We start from the raw sequence: 27,561 nt of genomic DNA on the forward strand, positions 1-27,561 counted from the left end.
AGTGAAATCCAACAAAATGGGATAGCCCAAATTGATCGCCTAAAAGCAAAAAGCTTTACTGTTCCAACGTGTCAGGGACAGAACTTCTAACATACTCCTTGTTATGTAGTCCTTCACTGAAGAAGGACCTGGATGAGGTATGAAACAGGTTGGAACAGTAAACCTCGTTGCAATAAAATACTTTTTTTGCCTACCTCCTTGCTGTTTGGCGTTTCAGGCATGACCTGATTTTATAGTCTCCCTGTTCAAAGACCTCAACGAATCTAATCATCCTAACCTCCTGAAAAGAGGCGACCCTAAGTCGTCGTCTCCCCCTCTGACTCTTAACTGGGGGAGTGTGGAATCATCCTGGCTCTCACTCACCATGTGTCGGTTAAGCAATCAGAAAGAAGGGTCCCATTAAAAAAAAGAACCACCACCCAACCTCTGCGTCTTTAGCTGTATCCAAGACGACAACGGCACGCTCACAGCACAAACCTATACATGTTGATTCAGAAGTAAGTCTCACTATTTTCAGTGGGACTTACTCCCTAGTATGTTCAGGATTGCAGCTTTATTCTAAAAGTGGCTAAAGGCGCAATCTCATGCACGTCTAGACTTTAAAATGTCGTACAACTCCCAGCATTTCCCCCCCAAAGACGGACTTTCTGTCTGTCTAAACATGCATAGGATTGCGCCTTCGCGTTCCTTAGGTGGCAGGTTCCTGATCCTTTCCACTAGTCATGAGGGCTGCGTGCGGGCGTGTATAGCGTTGACAAATATCGATAGCTTGGAATAGCAGCCTTATTAAATCCAAGTTCGCGGCTTTAGGTCGTTCACGCCGAGAGGTCCTCCGCAGCCTTGCCAACAATCTATTTGGGATAGCGCAGATACCCGCCCTCCAGGTTAATCGAGGCAAAGAGCTCGAGGGGCAGTTCTGCCTCCCTGCCCTTCTCCAATTGGACTTCCACAGGAGTACAGGGAGAGGCTCGGCCCCCAAAGCTGCCACTTCTGATATGGCTGGAACGAAGTACTCCTGTGCAGCCCGATCCTATGCATGTTTACTCGGAAGCAAGTCCCACTGTGTTGGAGGAGACTTCCTGCCAGAGAAGCGTGGCCAGGACTACAGCCTTTCCTGGAAGTCAGCCCAGTACAAAACAATGAGACTTACTTCCCATGCGTTTAGGCTAGAGGGCGAAATTGCTTGAAATTAAAAGACGGTGAGCAGAAGACGAGCCCAGCTGGATCAGGCCAAACGTCCACCCACTCCAGCTGCTTACCCTCTACAATGGCCATCCAGATGCCTCCGGGAAGCCCACAAGCGGGTCACGAATGTAACCTCTCCCTCCTCCACGCCCCCTTGCTCCCCAGTGGCTTAATTCGGTTTTAGTTTTAGATAGCTCACGCTCCGGGAGAGAGCGCAGGACAGGAAGGCCTGGCGTGCTATGGTCCATGGGGTCACGAAGAGTCGGACACGACTGAACGACTGAACAACAACAACAGCTGACTGGCACACCTCTCAGGCAGTGGAGTCTGGTGGCTCCGATTTCGGTGGGGCTGTGTTTCCATTCTGGGTTTGTCAGAACCAACCAGAACTCTAAAGGAGCTATCCAAGGTGGTGAACCCATTTTGGAGATGGGGTTCAGCACTCTAGATAGCTCCAGAGTTCTGGCTGGTTCTGACTGAAACCCAGAATGGATTTACAGCCCCACCGAAAATGGAGCCACCAGCCTTCACGGGTTCTAAGCATTCTTAGTTGCGCATATACTTCCACATCATTCTGTCCAGGACCAAGAACAATACTGCAGCCAATTGGCTGGTAGTTCTGGATGTCAGAGTCTCATCAAACCCATTCTCCAAAATAGCAATAAACCATTCAGGCTGCGACCCTATGCATACTTACCTGGGAGTAAGCGCCGTTGAACACACTGGGACTTACTTCCGAGTAAACATACATAGGATCGGGCTGGACATGAGAGGAAACAAACAAACAAAAAGTCTCTGCTTTATGTAAAATCTTCATCTAAGTCACACAGGTTGCGATCCTAAGCCACCATCGGAATGAACAGAACTTGCCTCTAAGTAATGCAACCCTATGCGTATTTAAACAGTAAAGAAGTCCTACAACTCCCAGCATTCCTCAACCAGCCATGCTAGCTGGGGAATGCTGGGAATTGTAGGATTTTTTTTTTCTGTCTAAACATCCATAGGATTGCCCCCTAAGTAGATGTGTTTGGGACATTTAAGTAGATATTGCTTGCCTTGTTTTGCCCACTTAAATAATTTAGCAAATATATACACACACACACATATTTTCGGTGTCTTTTCCCTCTAGATTTGTTCTGACACAGGTATGGTTGCGCCTGCCTGCCTCCTGCCCATTGGAAAGAAACAGCCCTTCTGTAAACAGCGAGATAACTCGTGCAAATACTTTCAAGTACACCGAGGGCCCCTGCAAGCTTCTACAACCATATCCGTTGCAATTTCATAGCTCCAGAGATGTGAGCTCTAATCTCCATTCCATCTTTTATAAATTACCTAATTCTCCTTTTTAAAAAAGAAAAAAGCGGAGAGGGGGGAGCGAGCCTTCCATGGAAGAAACTATTGGGATCAAGTTATCTAGATCTGTATAATTACTTTAATATTAAAGCTATTGCCAGAGGTAATGCAATTTGGAGATTTCAGTTACTCAGGATACACACATTAGGTGTATACACAAGAGCGGGGGCGTATGTATAATAACGTACAGCTAAAGCAAATTTCATCCTGTAGCTCACGATGTGTTTTAATTTAAGTCTCTCTTTCCCAAATCTTTTACGATCAAGGAGCGTTTATTTTGTTGCTGATTTCAGTATGGTAACTCTTTCACTCTTCCAGAGGTTAGTTCAAACTACTGCACCGGTTTCAAATGCAGCTTAGATTCAGCTCCACAACTTGTGAAGCAATCACAGACTACCTCTGTCCTTGGGCAGAGTACATCGCCTCTCTAAGGTTGTAATCCCATACACATTTACTTGCTATTTAGTTATTTATTTCTTTTCATTTCATTTCATTTCTAATCCGCCCAATAACCGATGTTCCCTGGGCGGATCACAAAGTAAAGGGAAGCAAGTCCCGTTGAACCCTGTAGGACCTTCCAAGAATCATTCTTCCTCATTCTGCGGAACGAGACCGTCGAACTCTGGACTGTATCTCTTCAAAGGGCAGGTGCCGGCATTTTTGGACGCTTCCTCAAATAACCCCACCCTCTACATTTACTGCACCAACGCGTCCGGGAGAAAAGTTCTCCCCCCCCCCCCCGCCTCAAAGGGTTACTTTATTACAGTCAGGGAGCTTTTCAGAAGCTTAGAAAGAAAGGCATTCAAAAATATGACCCTAACGTGCTTGAATGGTACAGTCCAGATGTCGACCACCTCATTCTGCCTCTGTAGGATGGCTCTGAGGCCTTACACCCATACATTCTTGCTTCGGAGTAATTCCCTTAGTACTCAACGCGACTTACTTCGAGTAAATACGTGTATAGGATCGAGTGTCATGACTAGTCTGCTGCTCCCTTAGTTGGAAACAAAGCCCCATTACAAGTCAGTGGAGATTTACTCCCAAATGGGCGGGGGCGGGGGCGACGACGACCCTCACACCAAAGAAACAAACCCCACTTCCTTCTGACAAAGCAGCCGTGGCAGTCGTACCCTATTAGCAATGCCCACGGTTCAGATTTCCTTTTAATGTTCTATTTACCTCGCCTCTAAAACCAACATTTCTCCGTCTCCTCTAGCGTCTTTCGGAGTGCTTCCTACCCCCACCATTCCAAGTACGCAAGCGGAGTGCGTGCTTTTGTTCCTAACACGGTCGAAAGCCACACGCGCAGCCCTCCAAGCCTTCCTCCCTTCCCTTTCCATTTCTCTTGAGCTTATCAATAAAAGCGAGAGAGCAACAGTGGCCGCTTGATTTGTTAGTAATTATGAACAATACTGTTCTTGAAAACGGGAGCTCTTAGTCGAGCAAAATCGCTTTAAAACGACAGCAGGAAACGGCAAGGAAATGGAGCATGGAGCAACCCAGCGTGAAACTTTCGGTTCTTCACATGTTTACCATTTTCTGCGCATATATTAAGGCTGGGTTTGGGGGAGGCGAGAGAGAAAAGAAAAACGGCTCTCTATTGGGTTGCTTTCCCACAACCGATAGAAGAACAACAAGAAGTAGGCGATTGCACATCAGTGGGACTCTCAAGGGCCAATGGATTTTACCACCTAGTTTTATGGTGTCTCAGTGGAGGTGGTGTTTAGTTGCGTGTATTATTCGACTCATACAGTTTTAAATATATACCTAATTAGGCTGTTAACCCTGAAATAATTCCATACATGTACTTTTCTGGAACAAGATAGTAATCCAAACAGCAATTACTACCAGAAAAGGTAGTAATTTACTCTGAGGAATCCTGTTAAAATCAATTGGCCTGCGCTGGAGGAAGTGGATTGTGGTTATTTATCCGGAAGTTCCATTACAATATTTTCTACCGGGTGAAGAGGGCATTTTAATAAACACACCTTTTAAAAGGTCCCTTTGAATATTAGACAAGCATGGATTCCAACCCGAGCCTAGGAATGCTTACTCGGAAGTAAGTCCTATTGCTTTTTCCAGTTCAGGATTCTAAGAGTGACATCTTGCCCTACAATCCGATGTGGCGCACACATGCACACATTTCTTCAAAGGAAATATTTAACCACGGTTTGGAGTCCCACTAACATTCTGAACGGATCTCTTCGGAGTAAGTAATTTTTAAATAATTTACTTCCAAGTCAACCTGCGTTTACTACACAAAACACTAGAGAGACAGATTTCCCTGTCTGGTATGATTGTGCCTCCTCTGGGACTAAAAAGCACTGTCCTATGTATTAAACGTATCTCAGGTTCCATTGGAATTTAACTCGGCGTAAAGACTTGCTGAAGGTGACAGGCTTAGATTACACCGCTCATCCACTGGAAGAAAAGACCCCAAAGTGCCTCCTCGACTTAAATGGGCTGCGGACTTACTCTTCAGCCATTCAATCCCGGGTGCGTGAAGCGTTCGGCCAAACCGCCACCGATTTTGGTAAACATTTGCCCGATATTATCATTGTTCGAGGTCCATTGTTTGGGTCTGCCCGTGAGGTTCGATTTAGTTCGTCCCCTGACAGGACAGGAAGTTTCTCTGTCCACCTTTAGCTGTCTAGAACTCAATTTAGTGGTTTTAGGCAGGCTTCCAAACCCAGAGAGAGGATGGGCCTGGGGGCTACTAAAAACTTTACACACACACACACACGTGTATATATATACACACACACACACATATATGTGTGTGTGTGTGTGTGTGTGTGTGTATATGGGGGTGGTGGAATCAGGGAAATAGGGCTACAATCCTATGCACACTTACCTGGGAGTAAGTCCCATTGCACTGAATGGAACGTACTCTGAGGAGACACGCATAGGATTACTCTGGAGGTAGTCCCTCGTCTCTACAACTGGCGTGTTAGAGCCGTGTCTATCCTTTTCACACGGAGTTAATTTGTAATGAAATTGTTGAGGGTGCTGAATTCAGCCTCATCACAAAAGGCAGCCGTAGATATCTCCAGGGCAAAAGGCTTTACGCTTTAAGCCGCTATACCTGTAGAACTTACAGCCAAACATGATTTTCTCGAAAGAGCACACCTCCTTATGGACCAGGAAGGGTCTTTTGCTTGCCCCTTAGAATGGCAGCAGCTCCTGCTCCTTCACCGGGACTGCTTCCGCAATTGCCTTAACCATTGTTGAATCGCCCACATCTCCTCCTCCTACATACAAGTTCCGGGAGTGGTTTCGAGAGGAGATGAAAAGGAACCCAGTGACTTATTTCAGATCGCCCTTCTCGCCCAGGTGCTGCAGTCACACAAGGCGGAAACTTGGAAGCCGGCCACGCGCTGTGTCCGGGTGCGTGCAGGCCTGTGTGTGTGTGTGTGTGTGTGTGTTGTGTTTAAGAGCATGTTTACGCTCATCCTATAGGTCACCGCCCCGAAAATTCGAAAGGAGTGGCTGTTGGCAAGCCCACCCGCCTGCCTTCTCTTAGGACCTCCCATTGCCAGTGGAAGCAGGATTCCCCGGCGCCTGCAACTGGGATTCCTTCAACCTTTGATGCCCGGCTGGTCGTATGTATATAAGAAGTAAGTTCCAAAGACAAGTGGCCGAGGATACAACGCCGCAAGTCCTCAAGCCCCTTTGTTCAAGAGTAATTAATGCGGGACAACCGCAAGACTCCGAAGAGATCTTCGCCACGACGTCAGTATTCATTGAAGGAAGCGGAGAAGGCCACCTCCGACAATGGGTTCTTCAGGAACGCCTACCAGGCCCCAGCCACTGAGACGGCTCAGGACTCCAGCAGACTCCACCCAGGCACGGCTGGAAAGAAGCGGGGAGGGAAAGACCCCCCTTCCCCGCTCGAACGGCCGTGGTGGTCCATAATCAAAGCGGCTTAAGCGAGCCTTGTACAACGCAATCCTAGACGTGCCTACTCAGAAGCAATCCCCACTGAGTTCAGTGTGGCTGACTCCCAGGCAAGTGCGCATAGGACTGCACCCTGCCCCACCCACAGAGCTGGAAGGGCCACGCGTGGCAGACGCCTGGGGCGCTGCTCGACCATCCCCGAGTCTTGGGGGCGGGGCAAGGCGCCTAGATTAATCAGCCCGGAGTCGGAGACAGCGCGGGGTCAGGCACGACTAAGTGCCGCCGCCGACTGAGTGGTCTGGGCATCCCTCCGTTAAGCCAGGTTCGGAAAGGAAGGTCCCTCCTCTGCAAGCGCCGGGTCATTGCTGACGCCTGGAGGGACGCCTGCTTGCGCTGGCGTTTTCAGGGCAGACTGTAGCGGGGTGGTTTGCCGTTGCCTGCCCCAGTCGTGGCTACCTTAGTTACTCCTCAAACACGCGCAAGGGTCAAACACACCGAAGCTCCGTTGGAAACGAGTCGGTTCCTGTTACGGTCTCAAGAGCTCGTTGAAGGCGCCTAGACGTGTGGACTCGGCTGTCGGGTGGTTCAAGGCTGGTAACAGGGAGAACCTAATACACGAGGACAGATGAAGTGACGGTTCGGACCCGCATTTATATGGCCGAGGAGCGCGCGCTGGGCTGCAACCCCACGCGCAGCTCCACGGAGCTCGCAGAAGACGGATCAGATGCGCCGCCCCGAGACGTCCCCCCTGCCCCGCCAGAGGTCTCCGCAGGAAGCCCGGTCAGGCGTTGGCCGCCCGCTCCAAGCCGGCGAGGGGCCACGCGTCGCTGGCAAGATGGCGGCGTTGGCGGAGGCCTCCCCGGGGCGCGCCCTCTTCCGCCGCGTCCGGCTGGGCTGCCTCCTCCGCCTGCCGCCATGGAAGTCGGAGTTACGAAGGATTTTTTAATGTCTCGTTGGATTTTTAGCCTGTTAATGTAGCGCATCCCGCTCATTATGACTTTATTGATTGCTCATTGACCGGCCCGCTTCAAATCGCATTAGCCACCCTCTGCCACTTTAGATTAGGAAGCGTTTTCTGGTGGGGTTTCGTTCGGCTTCCCAAAACAGCGCCTCCCGTCCTTTCCCCGCCGCCAGCCCGCCCCGGCCGCGGAGATCCGGCTTGGCAGCCCTAACGCTGCCTCTAATGGGGCAGCGCCGAGCCGAGGGGCCACGGTCCCTGCCTCTCGCATTAATAGCTCAAAGGGGGCTAATACAGAAAATTAGCCTTAAACGAGCTCTGGAGATCTCCAAATGAAAGAGCCATTTATCACGCTGGCTACCTCCACTCCACTCGTTTGCTCTCTCTACTGGGAACAACTCATTTCCTCTTAACTAAATTACCTCAGAAATGTCAAGGAAGCCCAGATCGCAAACATAACGAGGGGCGGGTGGAGGGGGGGTGCGCAGCTCGCAGCATATTGTGTTTCTGCGCTGGAGTCGAGCGCCTCAGCCAGGGAGGGGGCGAAATATAGACAACCCATCTGTTTTCTCCCGTTAGAGAGATGAGTAAGGGAGCAAGGACGAAACAGATAAATATTTAAACGTCAGTACTGGAGGAGGCCTTAATAAATACGGGAAGATTAGATTAACAGTTTGATCCAAGGCATGTTTACTGTGAAGTAAGCCCTACCGCGCTTAATGCGATTTACGCTCTAAGAGGGGGGCCACGGCTGCAGTCCCTCCGGCGTAAGTCCGTGGAACGGAGGGCTTGCAGCCTCACCACCCACGGAACTTGCGGGCAGATGTGCAGAGGCGATGGGGCAGCACGTAGGAGCCAGGGCTGGGTTGGGCGGCTGCTGCTGCTGAAGGAACGAGAGGGCCGAAAACCCATCAGCAGCCAGATCTGAAAACGGGGTTCTCAGGGCAGTGGGGGCTGCCTGGCGCACACGTGCATCGCTGGGTTACTGCCGCCACACTTTAGGAGTGGCGCCTAAACGTGTGAACTGCCCCCATTGAAAAGGAGCGGTGCTTGTGGCAGGATGGAGTGTTTCCTTCGTGATGGCTCATTCACGCATGTATATCAGCATTTCATGGTGCCACCATCCGAGTGTCGAACAGGCATGTATGAAACTGCCCTGACTCGGCTTCCAAGGGAACTTGCCAACTCTGAGGTTTGTATCAGATTGTTAGACCAGAAGGGAAGAAGCAAATCATATTAGAAGGATGGACATACGAAGTAAAGAAAGGGGGCGGGATGCGTCACACACTGGGGCCAACGTGGCAATAAAAGAAAAGAAGATATCGCCATTACTTTCATAGGCCCCGGAGATCATAAGAAGGAAGCTCTAAGGGATGAGTTATTTGTGTTAATAATTCATCTCTGGAACGCGTCTTTGTCACTAGGATATTTTTCCACTAGAAAAATGGGGACAGGTCTATGAAACAGAAGGGCCCGCTCCAGTTTTTCATCTGTCTGCGTGTGGGAGATCCTAGCCAGGTTCTCTATCGACCCCTCCTGCGTGAGGTTTCAGACCGGAGACTTAATCCGCTCCCCGCTCAGTTGCCAATTCTAACAGCGCGACCCCGAAGGCTTCCCCCCTTTGCTCCTTCCCAGGATCGGCTCAAACATACTGAACCGTTTCGTCCTCGTGTTGCTAGTGGGGCACGCACCCAGCGAGAATAGGGACCCCACAGATCTCAGGAAGGGCTTATAAGCTTCAGAGATGTCATATTTCGGGAGGTCTACGAGGAGAAGAAAGGTCGTTAAAGGCGCAATCCTATCCATGTTCAGTTAGGAAAAAGTCCTACAACTCCCAGTATCCCCCAGCCAGCATGGCTGGCTAGGGGATGCTGGGAGCTATAGGACTCTTTTCTGTCTAAACATGGATAGGGTTGCTCTCCAGTTCAACTTTAAAAGAACTACACGCAGGACGTTGTACGAAGAATAGTTGATGGCATCCTGGGCAATGATCATCATAAACGCATTTGCCTGGAAACCAATTCCGATGGATTTCAGTGGAGCAGATATCCGATAAACAACCCACTCCCAGCCTGTTTACTCAGAAGTAAACCCCACTGAGTTCAATGGGACTTGATTTCCAATGAGGCTGTAATCCAAGGCGAGTCTAGTGCCTATTAGGGAAGGACATCTGGGGGAAAATGCTTAGGATCATGCTGTTTATCAATAGTAAGGTTCCCTAGACGCGGTTAGCCATGACGTATATATCCTCAGGACTCACGTCTACAGGAGAGACTGTGCCAGCGAAAGGCGTGGGGATTGCATCCCCGCCCCCATCTTCCCCGACTACACTTACTTGTAAGGTAGGTCCATTTTTGTCAGTTTCTTAGGGTCGTGTGGCCCTAGTTCAGGGCTCAATCCTATCCACGTTTAGACAGAAAAAAGTCCTGCAACTCCCAGCATTCCTGGCTAGGGAATGCTGGGAGTTGTAGAACTTTCTTCTGTCTAAACATGTATAGGGTTGAGCCCTGAACTGACTTTCCACCATCATTTATACCCCGCCTTTCTAGACAATACTCGGTTACTTCCCAGTATTACTGCTCTCCCAAGTGCCATGGAGGCTGACTTCGGAATACACTTATGAGAAAAGATCGAGCTGCGTGAAGCGGCGGGTGGAGGATGGGACTGGAACGCGGCAAGCAGTGATCTCTCAATGCCAGAACAGACATCCTCTTAAAGCCAAGGGGATCTTCCAAGAGCAGGGCCTGTGGTGGAGAAAAAGCCAGCATTCCCCAAGCCAGAGTTCCTAGACCACAGCTCAATCGTCAATGAAGAAAGGCGGCCCGAGAGAAAGCCCCACGGACTCAGACCCATCCCTGCACTTCCTCTCTGCCGAATCAGGCCAGCGGAAGAGGGTCCAGTACTCCCATAAACTCCTCCTGAAGTCGCTAAGATGGGAGGAAGCATTGGCAGGAACGAACCCATGTTTCCCTCCCTTCCTTCTTTTTTGAAACTGGTTTAAGATCTCAAGTCAAGGCAGTAATTTTATGCAAGTTTATTCAGGAGCAGGTCCCATTCATTTGAGTGGGGGCTGATTCCTATGTAACCGTGTACAGACTAAATCCGCTTAATTCCGATTTACTTCCCGGCACCTCTGCCTTGCATCCTACTGAAAGTAGCATAAATTACAATTCCAGAGGCTCTCAAGCTAAAATACTTGGGTGTCGAGATTATGTACACACACACACTTTCCCACCCCATACAATAAACTGAAATGCTTAATCCAAAACCCAGTTCCTTAATTAACCTTCCTGCCTCTTGATGATAAAAGGAGATACCTGGAAGCCAATGTCTTTTAATTTCAGTACTTCCGAGTCAGTGTCTAGGACCGCACACCGACTCCCCTCCCCACCCCCATCTAGGGAAAAATATTCCTTAGGGAAGTCTTTGGAGTGTTTCCTACTAGTAAGGCAAGCCCCGACAGTAAAGGCTGCCGTTTACTAAGACGGGCCAGCACCGCCAAGCAAAATCCTGCGCAGTTCAAAATTGGATCTAGAAATAGCAACTCCTTAGATAATTAAAGATAGCGCGCGTGCTCTCTCCTCTCTCTCTTCCTGTATTTGTTGAGTAGGGTCTGTTTAATGTCTATTGCCCTAGCGCAATAATCATCCCACGTCTTCAAGAGTCTGTCAGAGAAATTCGAACGGGGGGGGGGGGGGAAGCAGCTGCAATACGCCCAAAATGAGTTATTGTAATTACATTTAATTAGTTTAATTAGTTAATTATTTTGCTTACAGCTGTACAAGAGATTGCAAACATTTGTTAATATAACATTCCCTCTAACAGTATGGGGCGATGCTGCACTTCCACTAAATCATGTATGCATGTGTAGACAAATTAAGCATGTGCGATCTTCAAGTCCTCCCCCACCCTGCATTTCCCCTAATCATAGGCATGTGTATCCTCCCCCCGCCCCGCCTCTCTCTCACACTGCATAGCTGGAAAACCACCTTCCAAAGTAGCATCAAGGGGTTGCCACAGCTAGATCCCATTCATGTTTATTCGGAAGTAGTGCCTCCAAGTTCAGCGAGCCTTACCCCCAAATGACGTGCGCCTACGATTGCAGCCTTAAAGTCAAGGCGGGTAGGTCAAGCAGTAGAGAGGAAATATAAGCAAAAGGGCCAAATCCCCGACCGCCAAGCATCATGGGGGATTTCTTTTTTATAAAAAGTCGTTGCTGTGTAAAAGGTGTTTGCAAAGAAAAAGAGTGTTGGCAAAGAAAACGCGAGAAAATTATTGATGGAAGCTTCACGACTGGACTTTGTTTCTTCGAACGGAGGAGTTAAATGGCAGGATAAAGGCACTTTTCATTCCATACCAAGTACTTTTCTTAGAAGCAAGTTCAGCTCATTTCACTTAACATCCCCAATTCTAAACATTTACTTGGGAATAAGTTCCACAGATTTCAAAGATACAGCCAATCAACAGTCACGTCCTTTCTGATCTGGAAGTCTCATCGACTACAATGGGGCTGACTCCCAAATTAAAGTGCAGAAGGTTACAGCCCAAGGCTACCTATACTCGGAGATGGTAAGAGGCCCCATGGCACACAGTGAGATTTACTTCCCAGCAAGTATTCATAGGCTTGGGTTCATTAAGCACGTGTTCTCAGGACCGCGGCTTTAGTTCCACTGGAAGGAGATTTCATTGGTCGAGATAATAGAATCAAATTGGAACCCTCCTTTTTAGAACTGTGTTTAGCCCTCCCTCTATTTTTCGTACCACGTGTTTGTCCTCCAGATGGAATTTACGACCCTATGCTATCCACGTTTACTTGGCAGTAAGCACGTTTGGAATAAGTAGGACTTACTTCCAAGTAAGCCTCCATATCCTTTGTAACTGCCCCCCTCCAACTTTAAAACAGACGCATACAGGATTGAAATGTTTGCCATACCTTTTTTGATGACAGACTGGTCCAGCAAGTTCATGCCGCTGTTATTGGCATCTTCTACTGACTAGGAATACAAAAAAGAAGGGGGGATCACTATTCAGATTTGCCTTATAGGGAAGAACACACACGCACACACCCCAAGTCAACCCAGAAACTGGAGTTCCTGATATTTTCATTTATATTAATTCACTGGGGAAAGGAAGGTTCTTATTAAATCGGCATGGAAATGAAGCTCTTCCATATTAGAGGTTCTAGAATAGAAAAAGGTGCAAAAACATCTGGGCATTTTTCTTTTGTTAAAGATGCCGATCAAGCCATCGATAATACAGACTTTATTCCCCTCAAGCGTTGTCTTCCTTTATTTGGTGTCCTAGCAAGACATTAACATCTGTAAGATCACCTATGAACTTGCGACAAATTAGCAATATTAATGCCCTGATCCTGTGTGCACATTTACTTGGAAGTGAGACCCAATGAATTTATTTTTCGGACATCCTCATTTTATCCTTTTTTAGTCAGAAGTAAGTTCAACTGGGCATAGTCCCAGGAAGGTGCATATAGGTATGTACTTCGGGTTTCCTTTTGCTTTATTAAAAAGCAAAAGAGGCCTTATGCGATTTAACAGTGTCTGGAGTCATTGATCCATGTTTATATACCTATACAGCAGGCAACGCGGTTTTAGATGCCTACTTAGAAGTAAGTCCTACTAAGTCCAATCAGGTTTACTCCCAAGTAAAGGCGTTTAGGACTGCAACCTTGAGACTGCCCAGGAGTAGACATCACATCATATATATCGTGTGCGCGCGCACGCGAATCCATGGTCCACTGTCAAGATCTTCTCTTCCAGTAGTACCGTGTGGGTGTGCTACTCACATTTATTTCCATAGATTAGGATTGCTAGCCGGTTGGGGGAGGAAGCGAAGCAACCTAGCCGGGCTGGGGCGCAATAACGCATTGACATAATCCTAGGTAATTGTCTGACAAAGCCAATCCCATCTATCTCCCTACAACAGCTTCTACTTTCCCCTTTGATCAAGGAGACACACCTGTTATTACGGCATCCATTTCTTCAATTAGGATTGCGTGGAATCCTATGACCTAGGAACAAGCATCGCTGAATACCTGGGGTGTATTTCGCGTAATCGTGTATAGGATCGTCCAACTGCACAATCAGGTTCACGATCAAAGGGGGTAGTGATGGTAGCGGAGTTCTTTAGCGATTTAGTAAAGTTCTTTTACTTTAGTAAGTAGGTTACACAGCCCGATCTTATGAACTTTTCTCGGAAATAGGCCTAGTTTTCACTCAGGCCGAGTTCTCAAAAGCAGCAGGGGGTGGTTATCTTGTGCCTGGACCACGCCAAGCAAGACTACCAAGCGGGGGTGGGTCGGTTGTCACCTAATTGATCTTCGTCCATTAAAATATTTAAAAATCTGCATTTAGAAAACTACATAAAATCCTACTCTGCAGGGAGAAGGCGAGGTGAGAACCCTCCTCGATTTCTGCGGGAATTTCTATGCCTTTGAGCCCCCACTTGCAGTCTGAAATGGTATGGCCAAAACACCCGTTCATCATCTCGCCTGCTGTATCTGAGAAAGAGGCCTTTGCTCCATGGGATTTACTTCGGAATTAGCGCGCGTGGCGTCGTATCCTTAGGCTGCAAGCATATATTCATTACCGGGAACCAAGTCCCGTTGAGATCAATGGGACTTACTTCTGGGTAGACATGTATAGGGTTGCATTGCTAATTTTTCCCTGAAAGCTAAAGACAGATCCTAGTAAGACACAGTGATCAGAAATATCATCACCATCCTCATAGGGGGAGTCCCTCCTCATAACAATTCACTCCGCCCCCACCCACAACTGAATCGATGGAATTCTCTACTTCTTTTACATTATCTGTAAATTATGATGACAAATTCCTTATACCAGAACTGGATCCTCCCCCGCCCTTACTTGATAATGTTTTAAATATAGCCATGATAGTTCTATGATAAACAAATAAATGTCCATACTTTAATATGAGAGGATAAAACCTTTTTTCCCTTTTGTGGTGAGTGGGTTGGGGCGAGTCTCTTCCTCTGTCACTTGGCTCTCGGCTCAAGTACTGAATCCAAGTACTTTAGCTTAAGCTTAAAGTCAGCTGAAATTGCTATCCTATTGAAGTCATTATTTAGCATTGGAGCCAAAGAAACGCAGGAAACTCCGATCCTTAAAGACATTTCCTTGGGAACAAAAGGAACACGCTGATTTCCGAATCTCTCTGCTTAGGAATGGCACCCAACACTCGACTTCCGTCAAGGATTTATTTGTCTGCATAACTGGCTCAAACTGCCTCTGCCAATCTAGCCCTAAACGCGTCGACTTGGAGGTAGTAAGGCCTACTGATGTAACGGAACAGAAATCCAAATAAATGTAGGCGGGATCTCTCAGCCACAGAACAAGCAAAAGGCAGCGCAACCAACAAAGGGAAATTATTGTTAAACCACGTTCGCGAGGGCGGCCTTCTTCCCAGCTCCGTTTCGTCCTTTAGAAGCCTCGCAGCTGTTCGAGAGGCTGCCTGCAATCCTACGGCACGTTTTATTCCGTGGGACTTATTCAGAGTAAACATGTCGAGGGAGATATTGTAAAAGACATAGTGCCTCTTGCGTGTATTGTTAGGAAAACAGACAAATACCTGCCACAGCATCTTTCCTGTATTGGGAGAGACACCCACGAACGATTACTTGTCCCAGAACGTCCCAATCCTGGTGGACTTTTAAGAACGTAAGAGGAGCCCATCTGGATCCTCAGACCAGTATTCTGTTACCAACAGCGGTCAGTCCTGCGCCTTCATGAAGTATCCCAAAATACACCGCCTCTGAACAAAGTCCCACGTTCTCCATAAATATGCTTAACCTCTTTTCCCCCCAAGCAGCTATTATTTAACTCTTTCCGAGGCAGACTGAAATTGTAACCGTTTTTCCCCAGGTAATGGTGCGGATTTATATCCAATCTGGATTAACCCCCACAGAAGGCTACGATCCTGCTCTTGCAGCGTCTACCGGGTGCCCTTCGGAGAAGGCACGATGTGTGGTGCTACTCCTGCAGACAAGTTTCTCACACCCTCCGCACTCCCCCCCCCCCAAACGTGGCTGAGCTGTTGTAGTTAATGAGAAGAGTCTTGTCTGATTTTCGATCTAATTACGGCCGCCTGCTGGGTTTTTGTACAGGATATTCGCACAGCATGCTGGCAGTTAATAGTCACAGAGAGGATCGTAAAGATTTAATTAGAACTGCATGCGGAAACGTGGAGAGAAACACACACATCCATACACACAACTCAGCCTTTTAATTACTAGACTTCTTTAGTTAAAAGTGATACCAGGGGTTACTTCAGAAGATACTCGGGTGCTTTGGTGCAACAGAACTTGGTGTCTTCAGTGCCTGGCAGAAGAGGCGGTGATTGGGGGGTGGGGGGAGGGGAATGGGGAAGGCTCGCGCGTGGGAAATTGGCCTTGGCCTTTCTCAGCAACAAGCCACACAAATCTGGAGATGGTTTTTATCCTAACACTTTCTAATCGCCATTTGACTTAAGGGAGGGCGTAGGGGAGGAACGCAAGAACAGGGAGTATCACACCTCAATTCTAAATGGATTTACTCGGAAGGAATTCCTATTGATTTCTGCGAGACTTATAGACCTGCATCACTGCGATCTATCTGAAACACACGACGGCGCGGAAGTCAGCCCCACTGATTTCAATAGGAACTTGTTTCCAAGTAAGTCTGCGAAGGTGAGGCGGCAATCCTATGCACGCTTACCTGGGAGTAAACCCCATTGAACTCAATCCGACAATCGTAGGATTGATTGCACAGTGAGCCTGCAACACTTACTTGGAAGTAAGTCCTAGGAAATTCAGTAAGACTAACTTCAGAGTTAAACATCCACAGGATTGCATAGGAAACATAGTTACTGGAATGTAAGTCCCACTGAACTCAATAGGCTTACTTCCGGTCACAGATGTTGAAGAATGCATTGCTGCGTGTTTCCTATGGTGGTGTAATTGTCTTCAGGATCGTTGCTTCTAAGCGTGATGAAATCTATTCCTGAACCAAGTCTGATCCACAAGCCAGTTAATCTGAAGCAATCCATTGCAAAGGTCGCAACGCCATCAATCTCGAGTGAAAGCCCCAGTTCTGAGCCACATTACTTCGAAGTAAGTCTCCTCGGGTCCAGTTTGATTTACTTCCAGGTAATATATTTACCATGTAGTATTAAGCAGGGTAAATCCGATACTACTGGGGTGTGGATGTGCTTGTCTGTGACAATCTGAAAGAATGTACTTAATGAGTGAGCAATACAATATTTCAAGAAAACGTCACATCAGTTTAACACATGTCGCTAAAAATATTAAACACAGATATATCATACTTGCCCTCATGAATATGCCAAGATTCATTCTTTAATTAAAAATAGGGCACAACTACAGACACATTAATGACATACACACTTGCATATATCAATCATAGCTATCTCTTCATCGATCTCTCCCAGTCTGATCTTAAGTTATTAAGAATATTAAAAAAAACAAAAAAAAAGTTTCCTATCTTCCACCTGATACCTTAGTTTCATGGGGATACACATTAATTACACATATACCCTTAACCTTTGAAAGAGTATGTCTAATAACAGCTAATGATTGTTAATAATTTATAAACCACTCATGAAAAATACTTTTGCAATTATGCTATTTATCAAGGAGATTCATCATCAAGGAAACTAACATTTCATAGTCATCTGTCTTGATCTTGTATATTTCATTAATTCAACATAGGCATGTGCCAATTTCAGGTAAATCTACATATAACATGATCTGTGTTAGACTCATTAAGAGCATACATTGCAGTAAGAGATTCTACTTACTCTAGAACAGTAGCATGTAATAAGGCTACTTAATAGTAAATGGATTGATTGCACAATCTCGTCCTTCCTTCTTACAATATTTACACCTGCGATCCAGCTACAGGTAACCACAAGTTACATTGATTTGAAAGGATTCAAGAATGTGCTTTCCTCTCTGCCATTTAAGTCAATGGCGCTTAACGGCGCTTAACTTTGCCTTCAATGTTTGGAAAAATGCCCTCATTTGAGAGAAGAGACAGTCCCAGTTTAGCTGGATCCACAAACCAACTGGCAGAGGCACTGACTCCAGGGGCACCTTGATCCTAAACACTTTTCCTAGGAGATGAAGTCCTACCTAGTTCAGCAGAACTTAACTTTCAGGGAACATAGCCAGGATGAACTTTGAAAGATAGTTTGGAAATCTTCCCATAAAGTCCCTCATTTATTATAACACATGTTACACCCGTCAGCCCCCCTCTCTCAACAAGAGTTCAATGGAAGGAGTTGCGGATTGCATCAACTGCAGCCTCTGCCCTTTGCGAGGCTGTTCTTCCAGGCACATTTTGCTTGGAAGTTACCTTCCTTGAACTCTGTAGGACTTGCTTCGGAGTAAATATACATAGGATCGGGCTGCACGTGGCCAAGTGCCGAATTTAACGCGCCCAAGGACAGCAAGATATTTACCATAATGGAAACCTCTCCGGTTACAACCACTTCGTTCTATCCATAAACAATGGATTCCACATGGCTTCGATTTGTATTCCTATAATTATATATTTCTCCCTAATTTCTTTCCGTCTCTTGTCTTTTTTTTCCTGTCACAGTCAAACACACTCCTGTTCAGCCAACTAAAGCAAAAGAAGGCAAGACACATTTTCCTTTTGAACTTTCCCCCCTTTCTTCGAGAAATAAAATAAACTTCTGGATTTGGTATACAAGGCAAATTGGATTACCTGGCCTAGAATGAACTCAGACGATTCATACACAGAATTATTTATTAAAAATAGTTTATAGCATCTTTCAAGGGGAAGCCTTCTGAAAGAGGAGTAATAAAAACGATTACACCAGATTATCTAGCAAAACAACTCAGTCTTAGCTTCTGCTACCTGGCTTTTTCTGTCTTCCAAAACCGGCACATTACTCACAAAGCAAAGTTTATTATTTAAAATAATGCCTTTTAGGTGCCTTCAATGGGGCAAGAGTTTCTGGCCTATCAGGTGATGGTTTAGACACTGATACTACACCTTTCTTTGAAAATAAAATTGCCCTTACTTAGAAATTCACACACCTAACACATTTTGCTTTCATTGAAATGAATGGGGCAGCCACCAACTGAACACCTAGCAGGAATTAGGGTGGATTGGCCTAAACCCCCTCAGTCCTCTAGGCAAGGGGTTTTTCGTTTGTTTCCAAATGATGTAGGCTTTCCCTTGTAATAGCACTCAAGAGGAGTCATTTTCACATAACTGTTTGGCGTTCTTTATCTCAATATGGATCTCCCCACTACTTTCATCAGTTCAGCCCAGATCCTCTTATGCACTCCCGGTTACTCACTAGAAGAACAGAATTCGTAAGTTCTGTTTGGTCAATGGCCATACTTGGAAAGTGATTTAATGAAAATCACAGGATCGGGCCTACCGGGTCTCTCTCTTGACACGGCAGCCTGCGTCACACACAGAAACAATTCCAGTCTTCGGAATCTGACGCCCCCGTTGCGCTGAGTTCATAAAGGCTAGTAAACACATCCCACCCCAAGAACGAGATACATTTTAACCCTTGCCACTCCCACAGACTTCCGTCTCTCTGATGAAACACACCATCCATCCATTAGCCTCCTGTCTCCATTTAATTCACATTCACCACTCTCTCTCTTTTCGTTTTGGATGATTTTTTGTAATGACCCCCCCCTTCATAGAGTCAAAGTCTTCCCTAGGATAAGTTGACTTGGAAGAAATTCAGGCCACCGGCATGCGCGACAAGAAGAGCCCCTCTTGCAGCCGGATCTCTCTCCCGTGCAAACACACCTCGGTGGAGAAAAACACGTTTGCAGAAGGTAGGCCGAAAGGCAAGCCCCCGTCCTCCGGCCCACCCGCCTGCGACAACTTGGGCTCTAAATACATCACCCAGATGCCACGCTTCCCCAATGGCTCCTCTTTCCATGATAAGCGTTACAAGGCTATTGTCTGAAACAAAACAACACGTGATCGGTTGACTCCCGATCCGGACTGGGGGCGCGGGGCGGGGAGTAAGTGCGCTGGAAATTAACAGTGTCATCTATATATATAATATAATATAATATAATATAATATAATATAATATATATGAGAGAGAGAGAGAGAGAGAGAGAAAATATGAAGTAACCGGGTAAGAGAATCATCATCCGGCGAGATTTAATATGCAGCGCATGCCGTGAGCGGATGATTCCCGGCTTTCTGCCTGATGTCTTTCTCAGAAACGCTTTCTGCTCTGGCTCCAGCGAAGGCGGGGGCTCGTGGACTCACATGGCTTCATCGCGGAGGGAGAGCAGAACTTCCAAACACTCTTGAATCCTGACCCTATTAGGCGGATGTCGTGCAACTTCCGCAAAAGCGCTGCTGACCTATTTCCAAAGTAACAGCCCTACCTAGAGGCCTCTACTAGGAAGTCAGTCCCATGGAATTGAATGGGGCTTCCTCGAAAGTTAGCGAGCCTCTGAGAAGGCAGCCTCCCGGCTCCGGGGCAAGGTCCCTTCCGATCGCCGCCCCCCCCCCCCCGCTCTAGTTGTGTTGCAACGCGTGGCTGAAGTCCACAACCAGATCGGTCCCCCAAGTCGCCCCTTTGCCAGAGCCGGAAAGGGGTCTTCCTGGGTGCGTTTCCAAGCCAAAGCTGGCGAACGCTGCAAACCCACCGGGCCGCTGGGACGGGGCGGGGGAGCCTGTCCGCGCAGACGGACCTGGAGCAGACGTCGCTTCTGTTCCCCGCGTGGCGGCCGAGGAGGCAACGACGCTGGCGGAGGTTCGGCGGCAGCCTGGGGAACCTCGGGGGCTGGCAGGCGCGCGCGCCCTCCCGGGGGGCTTACCTGCACGTCCTCCATGCCGGGGTGCCCGATGCCGTGGAGGGACAGGGCGTCGCCCATGCCGGAGTCTAGGCCGTGATGAGCCGAGTGGAGAAGCACGTCTGGCCGCCGGACCGAGTGGTAGTCCCGCCTGGGGTCCAGGCCCGAGAGCTGGGGCAGCGAAGCGCGAGGCTGGGGCAGCAGCGAGCCGGCTTCGGAGCCCACCTCTTGCCGCTGCCGTTGTCCCCACGGGTGCTGCTGGGGCTGGTGCAGGGGGTTCAGGGAGTAGGGGTCATTGACGTGGGAGTAGGGGTCCTGGCTCTGGTGGTAGGGGAGAGGCTGGTAGGGGGGCGGGAAGTAGGGCGGCTGGAAGTCCGAGGACGGGGTGTGCGACAGCGGAGGGGCAGTCGAGTAAGGTCCCTGGGAGACCGAGCCCAGCTGAGACAGCCGGGAGCTGTGGCTGGGGACTCCATCGTGCCGGTCCTGGAGCGAACGCACCCACACACACGGGGAGGGGGGGGGGGAGAAGGAAGGAGAGAGAAAGCGGTTTAAAAAACACAACTCCACACAAGAAGGCAAAGTGTTGATATCAATCTCCCATTAACAGTAATAATCGCCACTGCCACAACTCCTTGTCAGCACAACTATTGCTTCACGTTTCTTAACCCGTGTTCCATTCCTCATCTTGATCGTGTATATTAAACTAGGATTACATTACTAAATTAGAAGAACTCCTGTTTCCTTACTAACGTTCAGACCTCTATTGAAGTCTGTAACCAAGAGCGTGGTGTTGTTTCTGATCTTTGATTTAGAAGGGTGGAGTTTAAAAAAAACAACAAAAACAAACACACACAGTTGAGTTGCACAATTCAGGAGTGACCTTTCTCCACGTATTTTGGGTCTTTTGCCTGAATAATCTCACAAGAGCAGGAACAAATTTAAACTTATTGAACCATGTATCGCTTTAGGAAGAACTCCTCGGTTAATAAACCAACCAACCACTCAGTGGCAGGACACTTTTTTTTCCAGTGGCCGGATATCAGAACTTGAAAGGTGCAATTCTAAGGTCTTAGGAAAAGTTGTAAAGAAAGGAGCATGATACGATATCTCCCCGATTAAAACCGAAATCAAAACCGAAAGGAAAAATGTATGTCTGGACTAAAACTACTAAAACTGCTTCTGTTCCGAATTTATTAGCATTTTTCCAAAATTTTATTCGTCTCTAATAGAGGCAAATATGAAATGATAAACAAAGTAATCGGGAGGTATTATTAAATTGGGGGGGTAAAGAAAAAAAATCTTGAAAGAATCGAACAATTTGCAAAATAATTAAAATGTCGATAAATGTTCTTCTGAATAACGGGCTCTGTAGCGGAAGTGAAGCTGTGATTTTAGACCAAAACACAAATATACAAATAAACAAAAACACACAAACACACACAACTTATTCCAGAAAATGTAGTTCAATCCCCAACAACGTCTTTTTTTTAAAAAAAGTTTCTTCTCCCCCCTCGCCCCCCTACCTCAAACTGAGAACACACAATGCAAAATGGAGAAGCAGCTGCAAGCTTCCTCCAATTATTGTGCTAAATTACCAAGCCAAAGGCGTTGGGGGGGGGGGGAGAGAAAGAAAGAAAGAGGGAGGGAGGGATGGATGGACTAGAGATATTCAGTGTGTGTGTGTGTGTGTGCGAGAGAGAGAGAGAGAGAGAGAGAGAGAGAGAGAGAGAGAACATTGCAATTTTAAATCTCAATACGGACCCAACTCACCATGGCGGAATAGGTGTGGACTAACATCTGGAAATAAAAAAGTCTTGAAACACTAAAAATAAAATAGCGATATAATAAATAATAGTAATAACGAGAGGAGACGTATCAACGAGATCTGCAAAGGAACGTGGTGCACCCCGGAGAACAGCTGGAGGTATTTCCGAGTCTATCCATCAAAACCAAAATTTGAGAAAAAAGAAGCCAGCGCCCCCAAAATGGGATCGAAACCCTCTATGTGTGTATATATTTAAAAGCCTCCTCTCTGTGGTCCCCCCGCCCCGCCCTTCGAGCTTCCAGATGCAATCCTCTTCAACCCAAGGCGAGGTTCAGACTGCTCCGGTGCCCCTTTCTCCTTTTCCTTCCCTACACCGCCTCATAATAATTGATATTCATGACTATTAATATTACACGACTACTTTAAAGGGAGAATGCAGGACCAAATGGAGCGTGAAGGCTTTGCAGGCAGCTCGAGAGCTCCCCTAGTATTGTAAATGACGTTCATTCAGTGGAGAATTACTAGATGTAATCAGACGAGGGGGCTGGCAGAGGCGAGCTGGGGGAGAGGGAGAGGGAAGGGACCAAAAAAAAAAAAAAGTTGAGCAAGGAAGAGGCATAACTTCAATTAATTCGAGCAGAGGAAGACGTGTAAACGAGACACCGCTGATTTGGAGCAAGGAAGTGATCTGGAGCAGCGCTAGAGGCTAAAGAGGGGAGGGGGGGAAATTATATTTCCTTTTTCTTTTTTTCACATTTAATTATACATTCCAAATACGAAAGAAAATCGATTGCCCTTGGTGTTTTTGTTCTAATTTTTAAAGCAAATAATAAAAGGGCTTTTCTAATCCTGCCAGTTTTTTAATAAAGGAAGCCAATACGATTTGTTTGTTTACAGAAGTAATTAAGCACTTTAAAAAACCCCACCGGTATCACAGACTGTCCTCGTCTTGCAAAGCATTACATAAAGGGTCCAGCGCAGTTGGCTCCTGTTTAGCCTGCCATCGTGTATGCGCGTGTTTTCCTCTGGCTGTGCCAAAATGTACACAATTTTCCTCTGGCTGTGCCAAAAAAGCGCCCATTTCCACCTAGATGTAAAACGTATGCAATGAATTCGAGAGGACACCCAATTTATCGTTCCTAGGCAAAGCCAGGGGCGATAGAAAGCCTTGCTGAGGTTTCCAGAACCCGTTCGACTGGCCTGGCTGCTATTCCAGTTAAAGTTCAACCCAACAGTTCAACGCAGCGTTCCTTCCGCAGCACATTCTCCCTTGGCGGGCAGAGTCACGCTCCGCTCCGCCCCCCCACCCCCGTTTTCGGAGAAACGTCGCTTTTCAAGCATTTTTACGATTCTCAAGTGCGACGGGGGCATTTTCTTCTGAGGGCGGCCAACATCAATCTCCCCAGAAATGTGATCTGGCTGCCCTGGGAGCGGGGGCGTTCTTGCCCATCATTTCAACACTCCCCCAGAAAAGAGTCCCAGGACTTTCCCGGCGTTTTCGAGTCTCCCCCGAGGGCGCGCAAGGGCGACTTCCCCCGGCTCGCCCAGCGATCCCGAGGAAGGCCGAGCACCAACAGACGCCGCGCTCCTGGCCGCGGAAGACCGGGGCGCCGAGGGAGGCGTCCACAGCGCCGTTAGCTGGCCCTCTCACAGGGGCCGGCGGCAGGCAGCGATGCCGAAGCTCGCCCGCCCCGCCCCGCCCCGCCTTCGCGGGCTGCATTTCGGGGAGGCACGGGAACGTGCTTCCCCGTGGGGCCAGGGCGCGCCCGGCCGCGTGTGCCCCGCGCTTCTCCGTGGGGAAGAAAGGCCCCGGCGGGAGCTCCGGGGAGACCGGGGGCGGCCCGCGCTGCGAGAAGACGGCGACCCGCCGCGATCGCCCAGGCGGGGCCGGAGGGGCCGGACAGCCAGGCCCGCGCGGGGCTCTCCTGCCCTGCCCTGCCCTGCCCTGCCCCGCTCCGCTCCGCTCCCGAGCGCCCGGCCACCGGGCGGGAGACCAAGGGGCTGCCTCGGGGAGGACGAGAGCGGCTCCCCTCCGGAAGGGAGACCTGGCCGCCCCCCCCCGGCCGCCCCACGCAGGTTCGAGCCTGGCAGGACTCGCTCTCCCCCGGCGGCGAGGCGGCTCCTGGCTTCTTGATCTCCGCGAAGTGAACGAGAAGCTGGGCGGCCCGAACCAAACGCGGCTGCCCGCGCCGCCTCTGCCCGAAGCGCCCTGCCACGGCCCTCGAGCCCGGGCTCCAACGCCCGCCAACGCCGGTCCTCGCCCTCGGCCCGAGCCCGCTGCCGCCGCGGGAAGGAGAGGCTTTGCCTTCCGATGGCGGCAGCGGCGGGGAAGAGAACTCTCAGCCCCCCGCCCGGCTATCTGTACGAAAGAAGGCAGGAGACCCAGGCGTCAGGGCGAATCTCCCCGACCCGCCGGGGCGATCCGCGAGGAACCACCTGGCCGTTCGTTCTTTTTTTCGGAGGGAGTCCAATCCGCCTCCCATTGAAATCAATGATGAAAACTTGTCAGAGATTTTAAGAGAGCTGCATGCCCCCGATGTTCTTAGGCGAGGTAGTTTACCAGAGAGAGAGAGAGATCCTTTCGCGTCTATTACTCTCAAGATGCCTAAAAAACAAAGGAAGACATCCCACGATCCCCGTTATCCCCCCCCCCCCGAACATTTGGGCTTGTGCAAACCGCTCTCTTATATTCCCACGTATATGCTGTGCCTCCTGAAGAAGGCACCAGTTTAGGTGGTCTCGGACTGGGGAGCTGAAAACGGGGGATGACAATTAAAGAGGAAAAGTAAAGCCTATCCTATTCCATGCGATGTTTCCTTTAAAAAAAGAAAAGGGACCCCCGCATTAAGTATCTAATCGAATTACACTAACTTCCAGATCTAAACAAACTGCTGCGTTTAAGTTGCTTCCTGACTTTCCCCAGATCATTCCATTCTTTGATATTTAAATCTCGTCTGGTTCTCTCCCGGCACCCCTCTTTTTTTTTTTTTTAAAAAACCTTCCTCTCGACATACACGGTGTAAAGTGAAGCTCCAAAAGCTCTCTTTTGGGGTTAATCTCTTCCCCGTTCCCTGCCTATCTGCATGGAAAGCAAATGCGCCAGGGCGCTGGGTTGTGTGTCTGTGTCTATCTCCGAATCTCTCTCTCTCTCTCTTCCTTAGAAATAAATCCACACGTATATGCGGGCACTTGCCTTGTTCTGTAAATTTGAAGCTCTTCTTCTCCCCGCAAACATACATCTTATCTCTATACTTACCTCATAGATATCTTCATACTTGACATTTTCAACCAGTTTCCAGAGCATGATGGCGGGCTGTTCTCTAGGAGGTGAGTGCATTCATGTGAAGAGCAGATGTCTGGATTCTCAGTACTTCTCTGTCTGTAATGATCCATCTATAATTGGAAATGGGGGACAGACACCAAATCCGACGTTCCTCTCTCATCGCAACTTATATCTGTTGTCTGAAACAATAGGCTGGAGAAGTAAACCTCAGCCAGATAGGAAAATCATTCCCATCTACGGAGTTTATATAGAACACATAGACAGATTGAACACACATATATTATGCATATAATTACTCACATACCCTTGATGCACACGCACACGCACACACACACACACAAGTACATGCACGCACACACAGAAGATAAATGTACTTGTACAGATTTATATATGTATACATCCACGTTAGGTGTGTGTGTCTGTATGTGTGTATATACATATATTCTCTCTCACACACACACATATGTGTGTGTGTGTGACACTAAAACATACACTAAAACGAGTAAACATAGGTTTTGACCTTTTTGATCACAATGAGCATGTATCGCAAGGTATTTATATATACAGATCGATTTGTTTATATTATATCTACTGCATGTCTGCAAATAGACACTAGTATACCACTATATATGCATATAAACCAAAGTGTGTGTGCGTATATATATGGGTGGGTTGTTGTTTTTTTTTAAAAAAATCTAAGTACAATAAAAGGAAACATATTAATCAACCTAAATAGCAAAACTATTAATTATTTGTAACGAGAGAAGATACGTCCCCACTAGTGTGTGAGCGTGTGTGTGTGTGTGTGTGTGTGTAGAGATGTCCAGATTCTGATTAATTGATACATACATGGATAGAGCATGGCAGTGATTTTAGACAAGAAGGTTAAACTTGGTATTCTACATTCCAACCATACGTTTTTAATTTCTGTCGTTTTAGACAATCTCCCTCCCCACCCCCACCCCACCCCCATCGAAAACCAAAGCGATCCAAATATTAGCAACATCCAGATCTGGGCATATTTAACAGAGGAAGGCTAATTTAAAAGATCCGGGTATGAACAGTTGTTGTTTACACTTTTCTGTTCCTTCGAACTGCAGCTTCCCTCCTAAATAACTGGTGTTCTGCGTTGTGAATTTAAAGCAAGTTTGATTTCAACGAGGTAAGGCGACAAGCAGACCGCATTCTGCCCCACCCTCCCCCCTTCCGAAGAAAATGGCCCCACTTCGCACCAGAGGCAAAGACTCCTGGGGTTCAGGAGGCCTTCCTCCATCAGGATTTCAGACTTTCTCACAAAGCTCCCTGCGCGTTTGCTAACCGCTCCTTGTGACAATGGATATCTTAGTATGCATAATTCTTTCTGGATTTCTTTTCACTACCGGGCAAGAAATCGGCCGTTCGCATTCTAGGAAGGGGCGTGGGCGGAAGAGATAACCGTTAGCGAACTCCTGATTTCCTTTGGCAGCGACTGGAAGTGAAAAATCAACCTTTTCTCTCGCTCCTGCCTTTCTCCGCCCGCCCCAACGCCCTCCGCGAGGCTCCCGGAGCGGCCCTGTCCAGTGGGACTGGCGGAAAGGCCGCGCGGGGCACTCGCGCCCGGGGAAGACGCAGGCCGCCGGCCGCGCTCCGAAGAGGAGCGCGGCAAGTTTGCGGCTCCTCGGAAGTGATCGAAGCCGGTGCGAGGGAGTCGCAGCAAAGACGGCCTTATATGCGCCGCAGAGCGGCGGGGGAGTGGGGGAGCGAGGGGGAGAGGCGTGCGCGGGGGACGGCCGGGGGAGGGCGACTGCGCTTTGCGAGCGCGGGAGCCCCGCGATCGTGAGCGCAGGATCAGCCTTGGAACGGGGCGTCAAAGCAGAAGGGAGGGCAGCCTTGCAAGCTGCGCATGTTCACTGGCGTGCGTGGGCGTGTGCGTGGGGGGCCGCACGCTCCCTCTTTCACGCTCACACTCCTTCCACCTCGGACTAGAATGCGGCAGTACTTTCACCCAAAGCCTAAATGGCTTCTCAGCCCGATCCGACGTGAGGCCGAGGGCCGCTGTGTCCTGTGGGGCTTACACCCCCGCAAGGGTGCAGAAGACGCCTCCTCACGGGGATGCAAGTTCTCGCCAGGGGCTTTGGACTGACTTCCTCGTTCTCATGCTCAGGGTCACGCCGCCTTTCCACGCGGTGGGCCCCCGGTTTTCAGCGGGCGCCCCTCCTCCTCCTCCGGTTCTGACCCGCGTCTCCCAAAGCTTCCTTCGGTTCCGATTCTTGCGCGTCGCCCCTTTGGGCAAGAAG

General features: G+C 48.5%; 1 protein-coding gene across 7 annotated transcripts in view; it reads right to left on the bottom strand.

Moving 5' to 3' along the window:
* TFAP2B (transcription factor AP-2 beta) overlaps positions 1–26,965 on the bottom strand; it is a 63,367-nt gene extending 36,402 nt beyond the window's left edge. For 2 of the 7 annotated variants that reach the window (XM_084822707.1, XM_084822699.1), the window contains exons 1-6: positions 26,518–26,965; positions 25,259–25,395; positions 22,008–22,059; positions 20,262–20,720; positions 12,327–12,387; positions 1,883–1,945 (exon numbers count right to left, since the gene is read on the bottom strand). In XM_084822707.1, coding sequence (XP_084678833.1) covers positions 1,883–1,945; positions 12,327–12,387; positions 20,262–20,720; positions 22,008–22,059; positions 25,259–25,395 — 772 coding nt within the window. In that variant the 5' untranslated portion in view covers positions 26,518–26,965. Of the gene's footprint in view, positions 1–1,882; positions 1,946–12,326; positions 12,388–20,261; positions 20,721–22,007; positions 23,090–25,258; positions 25,396–26,517 lie in introns of those variants that run through there. The other 5 variants (XM_084822737.1, XM_084822728.1, XM_084822718.1 and 2 more) reach the window with 4 other exon arrangements.
* Between the last annotated feature and the right edge of the window lie 596 nt (positions 26,966–27,561).

This window comes from Heloderma suspectum, chromosome 1 (genome assembly GCF_057233095.1).
Source record: "Heloderma suspectum isolate Gila_16-S chromosome 1, 16-S_ref, whole genome shotgun sequence".
NCBI lineage: Eukaryota > Metazoa > Chordata > Lepidosauria > Squamata > Helodermatidae > Heloderma > Heloderma suspectum.